General features: G+C 41.5%; 6 protein-coding genes across 7 annotated transcripts; 5 read left to right on the top strand and 1 right to left on the bottom strand.

The window, feature by feature from the left end:
* The first annotated feature begins 273 nt into the window (after nt 1-273).
* On the top strand, nt 274-2,234 carry LOC108108754 (GDP-Man:Man(3)GlcNAc(2)-PP-Dol alpha-1,2-mannosyltransferase). The gene is made up of 5 exons (XM_017216913.1): nt 274-365; nt 419-611; nt 872-1,330; nt 1,386-2,059; nt 2,123-2,234. Exons 1-5 carry the CDS (start codon nt 352-354, stop codon nt 2,202-2,204), a joined length of 1,422 nt encoding a protein of 473 aa, XP_017072402.1. The 5' UTR covers nt 274-351; the 3' UTR covers nt 2,205-2,234.
* A 50-nt stretch (nt 2,235-2,284) lies between these two features.
* Nucleotides 2,285-8,482, bottom strand: LOC108108753 (mediator of RNA polymerase II transcription subunit 1). Of its 2 annotated transcripts, none has more exons than XM_017216911.1 (4): nt 8,252-8,482; nt 6,908-8,188; nt 4,952-6,846; nt 2,285-3,833 (listed from the first exon to the last, which is right to left on the bottom strand). In XM_017216911.1, the coding sequence occupies exons 1-4, from the start codon at nt 8,283-8,285 to the stop codon at nt 2,643-2,645; spliced, it is 4,401 nt and encodes a 1,466-aa protein (XP_017072400.1). In that variant the 5' UTR covers nt 8,286-8,482; the 3' UTR covers nt 2,285-2,642. The 2 variants fall into 2 exon arrangements, with proteins under 2 accessions (XP_017072400.1, XP_017072401.1); XM_017216912.2 differs by having other exon boundaries at nt 3,530-3,828; nt 8,252-8,478.
* Nucleotides 8,483-9,080: 598 nt separating this feature from the next.
* Nucleotides 9,081-11,150, top strand: LOC108108695 (zinc finger protein 501-like). The gene is made up of 2 exons (XM_017216800.1): nt 9,081-9,282; nt 9,432-11,150. The coding sequence occupies exon 2, from the start codon at nt 9,445-9,447 to the stop codon at nt 10,900-10,902; it is 1,458 nt and encodes a 485-aa protein (XP_017072289.1). The 5' UTR covers nt 9,081-9,282; nt 9,432-9,444; the 3' UTR covers nt 10,903-11,150.
* Nucleotides 11,151-11,554: 404 nt separating this feature from the next.
* On the top strand, nt 11,555-12,490 carry LOC108108690 (ORM1-like protein). The gene is made up of 3 exons (XM_017216795.2): nt 11,555-11,833; nt 11,886-12,037; nt 12,226-12,490. The coding sequence occupies exons 1-3, from the start codon at nt 11,657-11,659 to the stop codon at nt 12,359-12,361; spliced, it is 465 nt and encodes a 154-aa protein (XP_017072284.1). The 5' UTR covers nt 11,555-11,656; the 3' UTR covers nt 12,362-12,490.
* Nucleotides 12,491-14,314: 1,824 nt separating this feature from the next.
* On the top strand, nt 14,315-15,640 carry LOC108108804 (fibroleukin-like). The gene is made up of 2 exons (XM_017216986.2): nt 14,315-15,432; nt 15,488-15,640. Exons 1-2 carry the CDS (start codon nt 14,504-14,506, stop codon nt 15,567-15,569), a joined length of 1,011 nt encoding a protein of 336 aa, XP_017072475.1. The 5' UTR covers nt 14,315-14,503; the 3' UTR covers nt 15,570-15,640.
* Nucleotides 15,641-15,901: 261 nt separating this feature from the next.
* On the top strand, nt 15,902-17,249 carry LOC108108802 (galactose mutarotase). Its single transcript, XM_017216984.2, has 2 exons — nt 15,902-16,346; nt 16,405-17,249. Exons 1-2 carry the CDS (start codon nt 16,020-16,022, stop codon nt 17,188-17,190), a joined length of 1,113 nt encoding a protein of 370 aa, XP_017072473.1. The 5' UTR covers nt 15,902-16,019; the 3' UTR covers nt 17,191-17,249.
* Nucleotides 17,250-17,935: the final 686 nt, after the last annotated feature.

Below are 17,935 nucleotides of genomic sequence, written 5' to 3'. Positions count from 1 at the left end.
GTTGTACTTTTCAATGTAATAAGTTTTTAAATACTTGAAATGTTTTTTTTAACTATATTAAAAGTCTTTAAATAATTTAAAAAAAAGACATTGATTATTGCTAAATATAATAAATAATTTACAGAACAAAAGTAATTTTTAAAATGCTTTTATAATATAATACGCTCTTATGAAGTTTAATATATGTGTGAAAATTAAGTTGGAATCTTGTTATCGATTAATAACAGTTTCTGGATTGGCCGATATATCGGCATTAATTGAGAGAGTTTATATGGCCCATCCCTATTTTGAGATAATGCAGTATTTTTTATTTACGTGTAATAATAATGATTCGATGAAAGGAAGTCGACCATGATAATGTTACTGTAAGAAATTCCACCTTTAAACGGGCTTATTTACTAACATGTTTCATCCGCAGTCTCTGGTTGTTGTTATCCCTTGTGTTGGTGTCAGTGCTCTCATTTATTTCCCTGAGGCAATGGTTGCTAAGCCGGAAAAAAAAGATGCACACATCGTCGGAAAATAGCATTAACGTTGGCATTTTCCATCCTTACTGCAATGCAGGTGGCGGTGGTGAACGAGTTTTATGGTGCGCCGTGAAAGCGCTGCAGGTAATATCAGAGAAAAATCTTAAACTTCGTGTCTTTAATGGTACTAATCCATGATCATATGATCCTTTACTCAGGTAAAAACCTTTGAAATAACGGTCTTAATAATGCCGAAATTGTTCATTTAAATTTCATATACTATCGGGTATTCTCAATATAAGGAGAGGAGGTCAATATAGTTGACGATTTTTAATTATTTTTCGTATTATATTTTTCACTGATCAGTAAACTTATCTTTTTATTTTGAAATTATACTTTTAAAGGAAAAATACCAAAATGCCAAGTTGGTAATTTACACCGGCGACATAGACGTATCTCCCAATTCCATATTGCAGAAGGCCAAGAATGTCTTCAACATCGCCGTTGATAGCGACAATGTCAAATTTGTGTTCCTGAAGCAACGTCATTGGATCGAGGCAAAGAACTATCCGCACTTTACTTTGCTTGGTCAAAGTATTGGATCGATGGTTTTGGGTCTGGAGGCGCTCTGCAAGTTTCCACCAGACATTTTTATTGACACCATGGGATATGCTTTTACGTTTCCTCTGTTTCGCTATTTGGCGCAGTCCAAAGTGGGCTGCTATGTCCACTATCCGGTTATCAGTACGGATATGCTGAAAAGAGTTCAGCAGCGGCAGATGTCGCACAATAACAAGAAGTACGTGGCAAGAAATCCTTTCCTTACTTGGACTAAACTGGCATATTACCGACTGTTTTCAAAGGTGAGCTTGGAAAATCAAATATCCACAACTTTACAAAATATTTTCATTATTTTAGATGTACAAGTGGGTTGGTTGTTGCGCCGAGACTATAATGGTAAATTCATCATGGACCGAGAATCATATTCTTCAGCTGTGGGATGTACCATTTAAGACTCACCGCGTTTACCCTCCGTGCGAGGTGAGCCACCTTAAAAATCTCCAGCACACGGGGAAGGGCGAGGACTTCGTTATTTTATCTGTCGGCCAGTTTCGTCCAGAGAAAGATCATCCCCTTCAACTGCAAGCTATATACGAACTGAGAACGCTTTTGGTCCAGGATGAAGCTCTTTGGAATAAAATAAAGCTAGTCATTGTGGGCTCCTGCCGAAATGAAGAGGACTATGACCGGCTGAAGAATATGCAGGACTTGACTAAGCATCTGTCGCTAGAGAGCAATGTTCAATTTAAGGTGAACGTCGCCTACGACGATTTGCTTAAGCTGTATCAAACCGCCCATATTGGCATTCATACCATGTGGAACGAACACTTCGGGATCGGAATCGTTGAGTCCATGGCGGCTGGCCTTATAATGGTAGCCCACAGGTCCGGAGGACCTCTCCTTGACATTGTCGAAACCTCCGAAGGAAGTCAGAATGGATTCCTCGCTACTGATGCAGTGGAATACGCAGAAAACATACTAAATATCATTGTTAATAACGAAGAAATGGCCGGAATCCAAAGTGCAGCAAGGTAAGAAAAACCATCACCATTTCTAGAATTATTACGTTTTTATAAACAAATTTTCTTTCTTAGATCTTCCGTGGAAAGGTTTTCTGAGCAGGAGTTTGAAAAAAACTTTCTGAGAGCTGTTTCAACATTGTTTACAAAGGTTTAAATGAGAATAAAATAATATGCACCCCAAAAAGAGACCAATTGAAATTATTTGGTGTCACCTTACCCAAAAACTGAAAGATCTCCAACTGAATTCATTTATTATATATTACATAATATTTAAAGCGATGGTTTCGCGATGAATTTTTAAACCAATGCTTAAGGAGTTGTTTTGCTTACTTTACAGAACCGGCAATAATCTCTGAGATTAGGACCAAACCCGTAATAGTATTCTAAAAATTTTATAAAAGTTTCCTCAGGAGTTCTTTAATTATGGGATACGGCAATGGAATTATATAATTACCTAGTAATAATCGCAGAGTCTATCCAAAATCATGTAACTAATGAATTCCAACTAATGCTCCATAACTTATTCACTAGATTATATAAAAATAAAAATCGCATAGAGCAACAGGAATATCTCATGGTTGTCCACCTTCTGTCATTCGCCAGCCAGGCTAGCCAGAAGCTCCTCGTCGATGCCATCCCCTGATGGCATTCCCGCCGTGCCGCTCAAGTTGAGGAGCCCATCATTGCATGGCGGGGGCGGTGGTGCCGGCGGCTTGGCCTCCGGCTCCGCCAATCCAGTCGCACTGGCAGAAGCTCCAGGTATCGAAGAAGATGTTCCCGATGCAGCCAGATCCGCGTTGCCACTTGGAGTACTGCGTCCGCTGGTTGTACTGCCTCCGCTTCCTCGCTGCGACAGCTTTGGGATTTGAAATTTATTGTGCAGGCCCTTAATGAAACCCTCCATGCTGGCGGCCATCGTTGGAGAGGCATATTGGAGGATGGTCATCATATCCGTATGGTGATCAAATCGCGGCGGTGGCTGCGACATGGAACCGCTGAGGGCCGGCGAGACTGCGCCTGATGATCCGCTGGGCCCTGCCGAAGTGGAGCTGGACTTTCGCTGAGTACTTCCGCCACCACTGCTACCGCTGGCCAAGGCTCCCATACTGGGACGTCGCCTCGGGGCGCTATGCTCTTGGAAGGAGTTTGTGCTGTTGCTTTTGGTCAGAGGAATTCCTCCGCCGGCACCCGATCCGATGAGCTTGCTGCTTAGATTGCCCGAAGAGTTGGCCTTTTGAAAGAGATGCTTGCTGGAAGATGTTGCAGCGGCCGACGTTGCTGCTGTGGCCTTCTTGGAAGCGGGTCCGCTGTTAACGCCTGGCTTGAGGCCGGTGTGTTGCTTCTTCGTGGAACTTGAGGATCCTGCAAAGCTTGGCGCACTACTACTGATGCTTTTCGCCTTAGCTTGGCCGCCAGACGAGGAGCTAGAGCCGGGGGCAGAGCTCTTGCTGCTGCCCGTCTTGTTGATGGTCAGTTTTAGGCCTTCCTGGCTGCTGGGCTTAACCATGTATTCTGTAGAGGCCCCAGCCGGAGTGCTGCCCCCAGTGCAGTCGCTGCTGCCCCCGCTGGTGACCAAGCAGCTACTAGTTGACGCTGCTCCCGGCTGTTGCTGTTGTAGCATTGTTGCTGTTGCCAGAGTTGCTGCTGTTGTTGCTGTTGCCGGACCCTGACCCACTCCCGCTGAGACTAGAGGCGCCAATGACGCCGCTGCTCCCGCTGCCACCGTTGTTGTTGCTGCCGGGATTGTTGGCGCTAAAGCTGCTGTCGACGTCATCAAACTAACCTGACAAAGTAAGCATGTGGTTGTGTGTGTTTTAGGGTACAAACGAACCAAAAATTAACCGGAAAAGAACCAAAATAATAACAATCAATCACGTGTAATAAAAATTAAATAGGGATTTCACAGCCATTTGCAGAGTCCCAACGGAAAGTGGGTGTGGATTTCGTGTGGGGCGATAAAACAGACAGAGAAAAAGGAAGAAAAAACAAGAGAGGACCCCGTTAGTAATTAGCTTAATAATAAGGCGAGAAACACCGTTTATTTAGTGGAAATTAAAAGAAGTGCAAGAAATTAGCAAAATTCATTACAAATCTAGGGGATTCACAAAAGATACTCTTAGTACAATTAAGAAAGAACTTAATTACAATCAAACTGAGATATAACGTAAACGGAAATGCCATCAAATGCTACGAAAAAATTCGTTAAGATATCAAATTACACAGGGCAGCTCTAGGGAATTTGATAGCTTTGAACTGAGCTTGCACGCGGCTTTGAAGCACACGAACCGACTGACTTGGCTATATCGACTAGCCATGTAATGTTGATGCAGAAGAAATCCATATATTGGGTTCTACATTGGATATCCTTCGCACGCCAATAATTCAGGTATAACCGAGAATAAGTCAAACCATTTTTATAAGCGCATGAAAAACTCAATAAGATTTCGTAAGATTTCTACAAGCAACATGCAGGCTGATCAACGATACAAGACAAACATTTACATACGTGCTCGATGCAGGAAAAGAGGTTAGACCTTGCGATTTTATAGGCCCCATTACCGTGAAATAGATTTTAGTCGAAAATAAAACGGATGCAGTAATATATGACAAATAATAGGATAATATATATTTACAAAAATAAGAAAGCCAAACGAGACACAAACAAAAATAATAATAATAATAAAAATAGCACTAATCATAATTATTTTCAACTACAACAGAGGTAGGCGAATTACAAATCGTTTTTATAGCTATGATAAATTTGCATTTGCATTAGTTTAATATAGGTTCGCTCTAATTTGGATTCTGCATTGGTTAAGAGAGTCTACTACGTGTTAGGCTTCCGGTGGGAGATGCTGGGGGTGGGTTGGTGTGGAGCACTTATAATGAAAACGGACTTACCGCACCTCCCGCCATGCCTTTGCGCAGGGTATTCAGCTCCAGTCCGGAAGCCCCCGCTCCAGCGCCAGCTCCAGCTCCCACCACCACTGCTGCTGCAGCCGATCCGCCCGCTCCCGAAGACGCCGTATAGCTTCCCAATCCTCCGCCCGCAGCGAGGTGCGAAAGACTGGCGACAGACTTCATCTGCTGCTGAGAGGATTTCAGGGCAGCCACGGCTGCTGCCACACTAGCCGGGGAAATGCCTCCGCCAGATGACACAGTCGCAACCGAGGATGATGTGGAAGTGGAACCGGATCCGGAAGAAGATTTCTCCTTTTTTAAGCTCTGGCTGCTGCCGCTAGCGCTGGCTAATGGAGGGATTGGCGGTGGTGGTGGCGGTCCTCCAACACTTGCAAAAGACCGCACCAGACCGGGAGTCCCGCCAGATCCCGAGGATGCAGACGGTCCCGTTGATGTGGCTCCAATACTCGAAGAGGATTTATCGCCTTTGGGACTTAAGATGGTGGCGGCTGTAGCTGCGCTTTTTAAAGTAGACATGCTTGGCTTTCCAGAGGAGCCGTGTTTGGGCGAATGTGTGCCGAACGGAGACTTCGGGCTATTGGAGGCAGTGTTATGTTTCGGGCTGCTATATACGGGCGAATGCTTCGGGCTAGGACGCGCAGTCGGCACTCCCGGCATCAAGTTCTGTCCAGCACCACCTGCTTTGGGCGACGAGGAGGGCGAGGAGAACTTACGAACCACTCCACCAGTCGTGGAGGCATCTCCGCCAGCTGCTGGTGAGTTTTGACGAGAATAAATCTTCTCCGGCGGACCCATGGGGGAATCGTCGCGCTTCTTTTTGCGCTTCTTCTCCTTTTGCGTGTCCGAGGAACCGCTGCTGGTTGAGGATGACATAGAACCGCCAGAACCACTTCCACCAGACGTAGAGGAACTACTACTTTCATGGGGCCGCTTTGCAGCCACACTAACACAAGTAGAGGTAGAGCTACTCTTTTTTGACGAATCCTTATTGGTGTCTTTGCCTGTTATGGGGGTAATTGTAATGGTCGTAGGCGTTGCACTGGATTGGGCTGCTGCACCTCCTCCGGCGACAGCAGCCTGTGCATTTAGTGGGATAATTTCAATGCTTCCCGTGCGCTGAACCTCAACGCCGGGGACTGCCCCAGTTGTCCCCGCAGACTTGCCGTCCCCTGGGATGGGAGTGATACTAACGCAATGCTTTAAATTCGGAGTCTTATCCTTCCAGATATTCTTATACTTGTCAGCAATATCATGATCGCTCGTCTTAGCGGCACTGGAAGAACTGGAATTCCCACTGACCGTTGCGCCACTGGTGGAACTACCAGATTGCGGATCCGTTTCGCGCTTCAGGTTAATCAGTCCCGCAATGGCCGCTGCAGCCGAAGTGGATGCTGCAAAAGCATCCGCTAGAGATCGCGACTTAGCTTCCATTTTAAGGTTGTTGATGTTGGCGAAACCGCCTCCGGAAAAACTTCCATCAGTTGGCGGCGCGGAGTCCAATGTAAACTGGTTAAAGCTATTGCCTCCGCCTGAGACGGGTCCACCGCCCATGCCTCCACCGATTGCTCCTGAACCCGAAGCACCCGCTCCAGGGCCAATTACCCCATGCAGCTTGAATTCATGCTCCTCATCCCAGCACTTAAGCAGCTTGTAAATAACCATCGGAATAGATACCACCTTGCGAACGGTACGGGTGAGCTTTTGGGAAAGCAGCTCATATTCGTTTGTCAGACAGTAAACACTACACGTGGGCTGACCGTCCTCTAGTAAAAAATCGACCGTGGCCAGCGACTCCTCGTACGGATGCTGCAGTTCGACAGTGATTTGGTTGAAGGAGACCGCGGTTACCTCCAGTATCACAGTGCTGTCCATGTCTACATATAGTTTAAAACTGTAAGAGTACAACTTTAAACGAAATCAATCTATCAATCTTACCATTATACTGCTTTTGTTGCTCGCGTACGCAACTGGCGAGCAAGGTGTAGAAAAGAGCCTGTTTTTTGAGGAACGCCACAATCCGCGGCACTTGGGCAGGCTCGGTGAAGGGCAGTGAAGTCACTAGGGTTCCCTGTAGTTTTCGGTTGTCGGTGAAGAAGTAGCAGTGCGTCTCCTTCGGCAGATTTACGTATAAGCCGCGCTGGGTGTTCTTGATGGCTTGTTTGGAAGCAGTCTGCACAATCAGATTCAACACTGTGCTGGGTGGGCTTGGTGGTGTGGAAGTTGCATCTATGCCGGGAAGTCCGAGGGCCTTTAGAGATTCAAGACACACGGGCATGGGCTTGTTTAGTCGTAACACGTACGTGGCAGGCATCAGCAGTGAGTTGTTTTGATTGAGTTGAGCATACGTGGGAACTTCCAATCCAGTCTGTGCATCGCGAGCCAATGTAACAGTGGGTAGGGTTTGCAGCTTGTTAGCTGAGGACCCCTCGAGGTTGACGGTGGCACTCAGTCCGTAACTGCTGCGCATTACCTGATCGATGGTGAAGTCGCCACTGGCCAATTTGGGATCACTCTCGGGCAAATGAAGCGGCGGGCAAAAGTAAGTGAGCTTCATGGGATGGCCACCGCGTCTCGGCAGCACCAGACCCACGGCGGAGCTAGACATCAGAGAGTAGCTGTCGCCGGAGTGAGCCTGCAGATGCAGTTGATAGAGAGTCTGGATGTCCGTCTCCATGGCTTGGAGAGCCACAAAAGCCTTCTTTTTCACCTTGGGTTCGGCGTTCAGCTGATAGATGGAAGACAGACCCTCTAGTTGGACCGTAAAGTCGGCGAAGTCACCGGACTTGAGGCACGCAACCAGCTCGCTAGACTGCTGCTCGATTTTGCACTCGTGGTGCACTTTGACGTCCGACAGGCTTCCCGTGGCGTCCAACAAAATCTCGACGTAAAACATATCCGTGGAGATAAAGAGCAATTGCTGGTCTTCCATGAATTTGAGTCCCAACTGGCGCGACAGGCTCTCAAGGCGTTCAACAAGTCCATGACGAGATGTTACCTTAATGTAGTGCTGTAATTTATCTAGCGCCGACTGCAGCGTGGCCTTGCACAGCGGGTCAAGGGGGTAGTGCTTCTCAATGAAGTACATCCGCACCGACTTCTTGATCTCTTCGTAGCTTTTCGGCTTACTCCGGTACTTGGCTCGCAGCTTCTCCATCATGGTCTCCTGCTGGATCTGCTTGTTTTTCTCCTCTATACTAGGTATGTGACTGCCGAAGCCTGATCAAAGGGGTGTTAGTATTTCCCCAAATCGAAATTAATCGGATGAAAAACGGTACTCACCAGTCCCCGAAGCCTTCGCATTAGATCCGCTCATCGTTCTGACTTATGGTAATTTTTATTCGCTTAGTGGTGCTCTGGCATTTTCAACAATAAATTAGATTGTAAAATGCGGTTTTCACATCTAAATACGTATTTAAAAACCTTTCATTTCTGTGTACCTCTATCATGCCGAAAAAATTCAACGCCAATACAACAAAATGGCTGTTTTTGCTCTATGTGGCTGGATATATGGCCACACAATTCTCGAATAACATATTTTTATTTGACCAGGGTATTCCTTTTATATCCGATTCCCACTAAGTCAACTTGTTTCCTTCTATTTTATATAAGTAAACGAGCCCCTTCTGTACTTGATGATTAAAAATGTCACAAAAAGCTTGAATGTATAAATTTTTTGTCATCAGGTTTTGTGTTCATTGCCAAATACAACGCTATACCGTTTAGTTGTCTGTAGGATACAACAACAAAAAGGGATGCTTTAGTATATGGTAATACTCAGCGGATATCAGATACATGTTACCCATTAGCTACAAATACTTCTGTGCAGTGCGTTATTCCTAGGTATGTTGGAACTGGATACTGCAATGTCCCTTTCTTGAAGATTAGTCTTAACATGACCTGAGTCACAATTGGGAAAGTTATGCTAATAGTTTATCGTTGCACAAAGCAACAGTGTATTAGGTAACTGGAAACGCATCTACCTGAATAATTCAAAAACCTTCATTCGTTTGATTAAAAATTGACCTGCTTGGAACTGCTACCAGATATATGATTACGGGGCGCCGTCATAAAACTTAAGTGTACATCTGTTGGAAAAGCCTTTGGTTTTTAGGTTTCCGGTCCAGGTAACTAAATAGCCATCCCTACTTATGGAAAGTTGAATCATTTATATATGCCTGATGGCATGTCGTTTAAAATCAGTACAAAAAGAACATTTGCCATATTCAGATCTATTGAATACCTTTTTATATAATTTGCGTGTTGGTGTTCTTAAACATTAGAATTTTTAAAATAAAACATTAGCAGAAAAGGTATTGAAAGAACACTTAATAATTAAAATTCCGCCGTTTCATTTTATTTTAAAGAAAACTGAAGCCAACTTGGCCCAATTTTTTAATTTAAAATAAGAACTCAAATCAAAACAGAACTGACTTGTTATAATTTGCTCAATGTTATTTAGCAATTTCAGATAAATGGAGGCGTCACTGTGTCGTGTATGCTTGGAGATCGTCGAAAATACGGTCAACATTTTCGAGGCAAAACATGAATCGGGCATATCCATCGCGAATATTATTTCATATTGTACGGGAATTGAAGTTGTAAGCGGAGATCATTTACCCGCCGTCATTTGTGGAATCTGCCTTCAAGATGCACAAGATGCATTTGATATTATTGAAACTTACGAAAGAAGTCATCAGTTCTACTGCTTCTTTAATGATGTACGGCAGGAGGAAAGCGAGAGTGCTGAGTGTAATTTTTTTGGGAATGAAACAATCAAGGAATACGATTTAAACAACGAGATGGTAGAGCAGAAGGTTCCTGGCGGAATAGATCAGTACGGGTCCAACGCGAGTACTGAGAGAATTCAAAATAATTTGGAAGATACTACTTTCGGGGAAGATTACGTTTTTGGTAAAAATGAGAATTATAAGAGTAATACAGACCATGAGCTTAGTATTGATAATAATGATAATGCTAACACAGACGAAGGACCATTTAAGTGTTCTCAATGCTCTAAGGATTTTAGCGGAAAAGAAAATCTTGACCCCCACTTGCATGCAAGCTGTAAGATTCACTTGAAAATCCACATTGAAAGCCTACGTTTTAAGTGTTCCCTCTGCTCAAAGAGATTTGTCAAAAATGCAACTTTAAAATCACACATGCGAACCCATACCGGAGGACAGCATTACATATGTTCTCTTTGCTCTAGACCTTTTACAATGGTATCGAATCTTAGGCGGCACATGTTAACACACACCGGAGAACGACCATTTAAATGCTCTCTCTGTTCGGCGGGTTTTACAACTAAAGAAAATCGTAATCGGCACTTGGTATTGCATACAAGAGAAGTATTTTCCCGACGCTCAAAAAGTCTTCAAACTAGCCGACAGTTTAAAACTCGAAGACGACACCCAAAAACAAAAGAACGTCAATGCAGTATTCAGTGTCCCTACTGCTCAAAACCATTTGCGAGTCTTTCACAATGCCAGAGACACGTGCGAACCCACACTGGAGAAAGGCCTTACAAATGTCCCCAGTGCCCAATGGCTTTTGCATTAAAGTCGAATCTTAAGAGACATTTGTCAGCGCACACGGGAGAACGAGCCTTCAAGTGCTCCCAGTGCTCGGCGTCCTTTGCATCCAGAGCAAGTCTTAAGCGTCACTTTAACATACACACAACGGAAGAAGCTTACCAATATTCCCGAAGATCAAAGAGAAAACACACCGGAGAACGGCCATTCCAGTGTTCCAAGTGTCCTAAAACTTTTTCGATCTTTCGAAGCCTTAGCCGTCATATGCTAGTGCATACCAGAAAAACACTCAACTGTGTCCATTGCCCAAAGAATTTTGCATATTCTGCTTGTCTTATGCGACACTTACTAACACACAAGCAGCTGCTTGCAATACCCAAGAACGTTAGCAATTATTAATCACTTTTGAACACACTAAGTAGTTGAACGGGCTTAGAATATTGGTGCTGAAAGGGTTTCTAGAAATCCTCTGATCTGTGCTGTTTTATGTATGCACTTTGAATGCCGGCTTAAAAATGCTCTGATAGTTAGTAAACGGAAGAATTAATGCATAATTAGGTTGTCATTACTAATATAATCTGAATACATAGCTCATAATAGCTGCAAATACAATAAAACTTGTATTATTTAATTCCTCTTTGAATAAATTTTAAATAGTTAAGACCTGCGTTTGAACATAAAAACCAAAAAAAGGAAATACTTATAAAATTTTTTACAAAATGTAAGCATAAGAAGTGTAAGAATTTAAAAAAAATATAAAATAAATATGCTAAAAGCTGATTTTTTTGTACAGGTAGAGTGTTGTTTAATTATGGAAAGGGTCTAGCTTCCAGCTAGTCTCAGTGGAGATCTTCGGTAAAAATTTATTTTAACCCTTCATAATCGCATTCTAATAAAGAAAACCATTGTTGTTTTTAAATTTTCACCTTTATTTCATTAATGTTTGCTAATTTTAAGAAACACTTCAACTTTTGTTAACCATTTCCCTTGTTTACTTTATTGTTCAAAACAATCGCCGCCAGTGTGAACATTCGTTTAGTATATTTAAACGTTTCATTTGTATGCTTCCACGGTCATACTTTACTTGCATTATTCACTATTTATTATTTTGTTATTTAGTTGTTTTAGAGCAAAAAGTAAATAAGTTAGCTAAATGACGTCCATAGCAGGAGGTCACGGAGAGGCGAATCCGAACAGCTCCTGGTTAAGTGCCCGCGGATTCTGGCTGGCGTACCTTCTCGGTCTGCTTTCGGTGCACCTTCTATTCTTATCAGTGCCCTTTGTAAGCATTCCGTGGGCCTGGACGGCCACCAATCTGCTTCATAATGCGGTAAGAGGTAAAGGTTCCATCAATCAGCCAATCCTAATCCCTCTACGCCTAGGCCCATCTCTACTTCCTGCACGTCATTAAGGGAGCACCGTGGCTGAGCACTGAGAATGATCCCAGCCGGCGATGGACGCACTGGGAACAGATTGACGACGGCGTGCAAATGACCACAACCCGCCGGTTTCTCACCGCCGTCCCTATTGTGCTGTAAGTGCACGCTATTTTTTAGTTAAAGGAGGAAAAAAACTTTGAGTTATGAAAAAAGTTTATAATTATAAATTATATAAAATTTTAAAAGATTTGCCATATAAAGGAGTATTAATTCTAAATCATATAATGAATTTTCAGTACTTATAGATAATGTAATCATTTTATTATCGTTTTATCATTTATAGATTCTTGCTTACTTGCTTGTATACCAGGAACAATACGGAACACTTTATAGCGAACTTTATATCACTGGTAATAGTTACTCTTCCCAAGCTGCCGCAGTTTCACGGCGTTCGGTTATTCAACATTAACAAGTACTAGACTCTTTCACATCTATCTGGATTTATATTGTTTAAAAAAAATGTATATAATTATATAGCTGGCAAAGCAATCATTGTAAATCATGTAAATATTCTTAAAAGAAAATAATAATTAAAGCTTTTACATCAATATTTTCTCTCCGAACGTATTATAATTTTGGTCCAGGGACTTTTAAGCCTGCCACTCTGCTTCTTTCGCCGTAAAAGATATGGTAATACTTGTGCATATTTGTTGGTTTTATTCAATTTAAGCTTTCCTTTTTCTCTTTTTTCGATATTGGACGACATAATAATAATCAGGTATTTCGATTGAATTTATTTAAATATAAACAAAAATTAATTTCTCAAGATGCATTTTTAACAATACAATCAAGTAACAATATTAGGTTATAATGTTATGATAGAAAATTAATTATTATTAAAAAATATTCTGAAAAATGTCAAAAATAAAATTTAAAAACTGGAAGTAGAGCTGTTAATAAAATATGAAAAAAAACCATTTACTTAATTTATTTTAGATAATTTTATACCCATCATAAATCAATTGCATTACTTTAGAAATAAATATCTTTAAGCACTATGTTTAATCCGCAAATATAAATACACAAACGCTACCTGTTCTTAAATATATTTCCCATGTTGCCCTATACCAGAGCAATCCTAAAAGGTGTTGTTAAACGCAGCGGACTCACCCAAGTCGGACATACTATACGAGCTAAATCCAGCTCAAGCCTCAAGCCAATTTAACCAACTTAAAACCAGAAGAAAGGTAAATTAAAAGCTGCCCACCAGACTGCAAGGTACCAATCGTTCCATCCCGTGTAAGGACGTGCACCTGATCCCATAGGCCCTGCACATCAGCAGCCACCCATGACAAAAATGTAATTGCCAATTCGGTTTTCGAACAGACCATAATAGCCCAATAAATTTCGTTCAATTGATTCATATTCCAGTCACATGCTCACAGATAAATATTTACATAGTTATTCTATTCCAGCGCGGTCCGAAGTCGTTATACAAATTTATAAAAACACATCTCACAATGAGATACTTATTAAAAACCAATATATAAGCTATGCAATTATTGCAAGCAACGTAGTTAATATAGTGTATAGCATATCCTGTGGGCTGACCGTTGTTAATTTATGAGTTTTCCAAAAGCTGAGGATAATATTTAAATGCAACAATATCCCAAAAGCAGTTATTCACGATCATTATTTAGTACCAATTTTGGTTTCCAGCTTTGGTCACACTCCGATTAATTTTTCTTATTTTATCACAATCAAAGTTCAGTAACCAATAGAGCTGGGAAAAAATCGATTTTTAGTGCATCGATTCTTTTCGATCTTTTTCGAAAAAACATCGATTTAATTCGAAAAAATAAAACAATATAATAATTATGGAATAAACAAACGTAAGAAACGAGAAGAGATCACATATTTTTTAAATTATGTAATGTAAACTTAAAAAGAAGAGCTTAAAGAACTTAATAGCTAAAATTCAAACAAAAACTTGTCCATTCTCCGATCCACTTGTCCGATTCTCCGATCCACCAACACACACAACAATTCTAAGGAAGTGTAAAAACTATAATTTAGATATATTTATTTATTTTAAATCCAATTTTTTAATCACTTATTACATAAAAACGAAAAGAAAAGCAAATTAAAATAAAACTGTTCATGATATTCCTGTTCCACTTCTTTGGTATATTGTCCTATTCTTAGTTTGTAAATAAAAACAAAAAAAAAAAATAAACAAATTTTATATCAATGTTTCAATATATTCAATATTCATGGTCCAAAGAAAATAATAGTTCTTTTGGATATTGTGATATCCCTACTATACTTACTATCCCGAACTCTACTATATATGTATATTTGCATATTATTTACATGTTTGTTTTTGTTGTTTTGTTTTGTTAAAGCTCCTCTAGCTTATCGACATCGGTCGATGATAGCCGCGTACGACGTTCATTTATAAGTTGTTTAGCTATAGTGAAAACTCTTTCAGATTCGAAGGAAGAATCCGGATCGCAGAAGTATTATTAAGCTAACGTTTTAAAAACGTACTAACAATTCGTCAATCTTCCTCAATGTGCCTTAGAAATGGAAAAACATCGATGTTGCTCCGGTAAACATCGATGTTGCCAATGTTTCGAAAACATCGATGTCATCGACAGTTCGCATCGACGTTTCTCCACCTCTACCAAACAGTTTGTGATTATTTATTATTCCATTATTTGTCACTTTTAATAATTTGTTATTTTATAAGTATTAAAATGAGTAACAATGAAGGAATATATGATTTACACAAATTGACAAAAGACATTAACATGGCCGTAGAAAAATTTTTAGCACTTCAAAAACCGCTCATATATGTCAGTAAAAAGTACAATTTGAATATTGAGTTCACTAAACAAGAAATCAGCATTGAAATATCAGAAACCATACTAAATCATACTACGGAAATCATTCTTAAGCAGGTCAAAGAAGAGTTAAAAAAGTGCCAAACTGTAATTGATGAACAAAATAACGAAATTTTTGATTTAATAAATAAAGTTGCTAAGTTGGAATCGGATGCTTTAGAAAACGAGGAAAGGCTGCAAATGAAAATTGCAGAGCTGAAATGCAAGGATATAACAAAGATCTCCACAGTGGGTAGTAGTATCTCTAAACCCCCAGAACCCTCGGATTGGATTGTCATACAGTGTCGTAAATCCGGGAAGCTTGACTTCATTACGGAGAATTACTTGTACAACAAGGGATTCGGTGACCCCAATGATGAGTACTGGATTGGTTGCATGAAGTTGCATGAGATTACGAAGGCCCGAAGACATGAACTTTACATCGAACTTGCGGACCGACATGGAAGGGAATCATATGCTCGGTACGATAACTTTCTAGTGGGAAGCTCAGATGAAAGGTATTGCCTTCTGTCTCTGGGAAACTACACCGGAAACGCTGGCGATGCCCTGAGAGATCATGAAAATCACTCATTTGAGTTTGACGGCAACGAGAGAGGTGTATATAAGTCATTTGCTTGGTGGAGGGCCCCTTCACGTTTTAAGTGGTAAGATCATTTTTGATTATTATGGATTTTTTTTAAGTAAATTTTTTATTTTTAGTAATTTAAATGCAAAGTTAATGTTTTGGGATAAAAAAACTGAACTTAAATACTGTAGAATGAGTATTCGGCCAATTAACTAACTGCAATAGCATCAGTTTTCGAATTGTTGAATTACTTAATAAAGTTGCTATAAATAATGTCGTATAACCCAGATACGACCGCTCCGATTAGTGGGTAACTTGTAATATTTTAGATGTGTCTCTTGTCAGCCAATCCCCCTAAGTATATACATATTCTATTTAAGTGACGGCAGCCGTGTGCCCTACCTCTGGCTCTCGATAATGTTGGCGCTTACTATTGTGGGCAGTAGAATGCGGGGGATGGGCAATCGACTTCTGACAAGCTGATTGCCCGGTTTGACTTTGAGGGAGAAGCTCGCGACCCGAACGACTTTGGCTGGCCGTAATCAGTAGAAAACGTTTAGTAAACAGAGGTGTGCCGGATCGCCGCCTTACAGATACCCAGGCAGTTGCTGTCAACCGTTTTAAGGGGAAGGAACGAGGTATACACCTACACTCACCGAAATCGAAATGTCGATTACCCTAGAGGAGGAGATCTTTGGCCTGGCCGTCAATCCCTTCACCAAATCTCCGGAAATGGTGCGCCGGTACACGCTAAAGAACTCCAAGGGCATGTCTGTTTCAGTGATCCAACTAGGTGCAATCATCCAAAGCGTATGCCTGCCGGACGCCTACAAAAAGGTCGATGACGTGTGTCTAGGGTTTGATGACATCGCTAGTTATGTGGCCAACAAGGGAGCCTACATAGGAGGAACTCTCGGACGAGTGGCCAACCGAGTGGGAAACGGCGAGTACACAGTGAACGACACGAAAGTGTCTGTGACCAAAAACATCGATGTAAAATTTAACATTTGTTATTGAGAAACACATTAATGTAAATCTTTGAAACTTTCAGGATAAGTTTCAGCTACACGGTGGCTTCGTGGGATTTGACAGTGTGATCTGGGAAGTGGTTCAGAAGACCTCCGAGGGGGTGGTCTTCCGTCACGTATCGCCACATGGCGACGAGGGCTATCCTGGCAAGCTAACATGCCTGATCACCTACCAGCTCGACAATGAGAATCGGTTGTGGGTCAGATTCGAGGCAACCACAGATCGTTCGACAATGGTCAATCTCTCGAACCATGCCTACTTCAACCTAGCCGGTCACGGTTCTGGAGCAAAGGGTCTGGCGCAGCATACAGTGGAGATAGCTGCCGACCACATCGTTGACACTGATGAACTACAGATTCCCACGGGAAAGTTGGTGGACGTTAAGGACACCGTCTTCGATCTTAGGCTGCCTGTGCTGATGCGAGATCGCCTAATGCAGTTTGAGAACCGCTTGATCAAGGGCTACGACAACTGCTACGTCGTCAACGGAGGTCAAGTGCAGAAAACCGTTGCCAAGGTGGCCAAGATCGTGCATCCGGAATCCTGCCGGGTGCTAGAGGTCTGGACCAACCAGCCAGGCATGCAATTCTACACTGCAAACAATTTAAACTCGATTGTGGGCAAGAACTGCACTCAGTATGTGAAGCACGGTTCGTTTTGCGTAGAGACCGAGAAGTTTCCTGATTCCATGAACCACCCGGAGTTCCCTTCTGTCAGCCTCGAGCCGAATGAGAAGTACCGGCATGAGGTCTGTTACTGGTTCAAGGTTGAAGAGTCCTGGAAGTGCTGTTGCAACAACAATCCCTGAGTGTAGTCTAGATCTCTCTTAAATAAAGGTGGATATTCCACTTTTTCCCAACCCCGAAATAAGTTGATCTTCCTCCTAATTACTCGTATATTGCATTTGTCGATAAGTATATTAGAGGTAGAAGAAGGCGACTCATGAATTGTATGCATTTGTTGAAATCAATAGCCGGTTAATTTAGTCATGAGTGTCATTTTGCCTGTACCTTAATGTGAAAGCTGTGATCCCGGAAACTATATACATATATATAATATAAAGAAACTATATAAATATATAAAAAGGTCGGGATTAAGCATACATATTCTACAGTTGCCTGTACAAGGTTGTTTCAGTCTATTATTGAATTGGCAAAAAACATTTTATGTCCGAATAGTATTTCTTAATTAATTATCATAGGGCAGCGACGTCACTGTCAGTTAATACACATGCCTTGTAAGGTTTTAAAATTGGAGCTAGTTAGGGCGTTAGTTTCTCTTCGAAATAGCGTTATGTGTATCTGATAGAAGCGGTAATATTTATGTACATACGACTTTATTTTGCTTGAACGTGATAGGAAAAGATATGATATTTCATGGTAATAGCTTTTAGTCTGGTGAAAAACACTGCGCCAGACATTATATTTATCTCTCATTGACTTATAATGCTTTCTAATTTATTGTCTACCATTTCGTAAAGTAATTTATTTGAATTTTTTCTGATCTCTTGTTTGGCACGTGTATTTGATATATAAACATTAAACGTAACTAAG

This window comes from Drosophila eugracilis, unplaced genomic scaffold (assembly GCF_018153835.1).
Source record: "Drosophila eugracilis isolate 14026-0451.02 unplaced genomic scaffold, ASM1815383v1 contig_2154, whole genome shotgun sequence".
In the NCBI taxonomy this organism is placed as follows: Eukaryota; Metazoa; Arthropoda; class Insecta; order Diptera; family Drosophilidae; genus Drosophila; species Drosophila eugracilis.
This window is presented reverse-complemented; position numbering and strand designations above follow the sequence as displayed.

Bases quoted from the DNA above. Each gene is read 5' to 3' on its own strand.
- LOC108108754 (XM_017216913.1), top strand. The intron at 612-871 runs GTAATATCAGAG...ATACTTTTAAAG, and splicing joins GCGCCGTGAAAGCGCTGCAG to GAAAAATACCAAAATGCCAA. The intron at 2,060-2,122 runs GTAAGAAAAACC...TTTCTTTCTTAG, and splicing joins GGAATCCAAAGTGCAGCAAG to ATCTTCCGTGGAAAGGTTTT.
- LOC108108753 (XM_017216911.1), bottom strand. From the start codon at position 8,285: ATGAGCGGATCTAATGCGAAGGCTTCGGGGACTG. The intron at 8,189-8,251 runs GTGAGTACCGTT...CCCTTTGATCAG, and splicing joins TGCGAAGGCTTCGGGGACTG to GCTTCGGCAGTCACATACCT. The intron at 3,834-4,951 runs GTAAGTCCGTTT...TTACTTTGTCAG, and splicing joins AAGGCATGGCGGGAGGTGCG to GTTAGTTTGATGACGTCGAC.
- LOC108108695 (XM_017216800.1), top strand. From the start codon at position 9,445: ATGGAGGCGTCACTGTGTCGTGTATGCTTGGAGATCGTCGAAAATACG.
- LOC108108690 (XM_017216795.2), top strand. From the start codon at position 11,657: ATGACGTCCATAGCAGGAGGTCACGGAGAGGCGAATCCGAACAGCTCC. The intron at 11,834-11,885 runs GTAAGAGGTAAA...CTCTACGCCTAG, and splicing joins CCAATCTGCTTCATAATGCG to GCCCATCTCTACTTCCTGCA. The intron at 12,038-12,225 runs GTAAGTGCACGC...TATCATTTATAG, and splicing joins ACCGCCGTCCCTATTGTGCT to ATTCTTGCTTACTTGCTTGT.
- LOC108108804 (XM_017216986.2), top strand. From the start codon at position 14,504: ATGTTGCCAATGTTTCGAAAACATCGATGTCATCGACAGTTCGCATCG. The intron at 15,433-15,487 runs GTAAGATCATTT...TTTTATTTTTAG, and splicing joins GCCCCTTCACGTTTTAAGTG to TAATTTAAATGCAAAGTTAA.
- LOC108108802 (XM_017216984.2), top strand. From the start codon at position 16,020: ATGTCGATTACCCTAGAGGAGGAGATCTTTGGCCTGGCCGTCAATCCC. The intron at 16,347-16,404 runs GTAAAATTTAAC...TGAAACTTTCAG, and splicing joins CTGTGACCAAAAACATCGAT to GATAAGTTTCAGCTACACGG.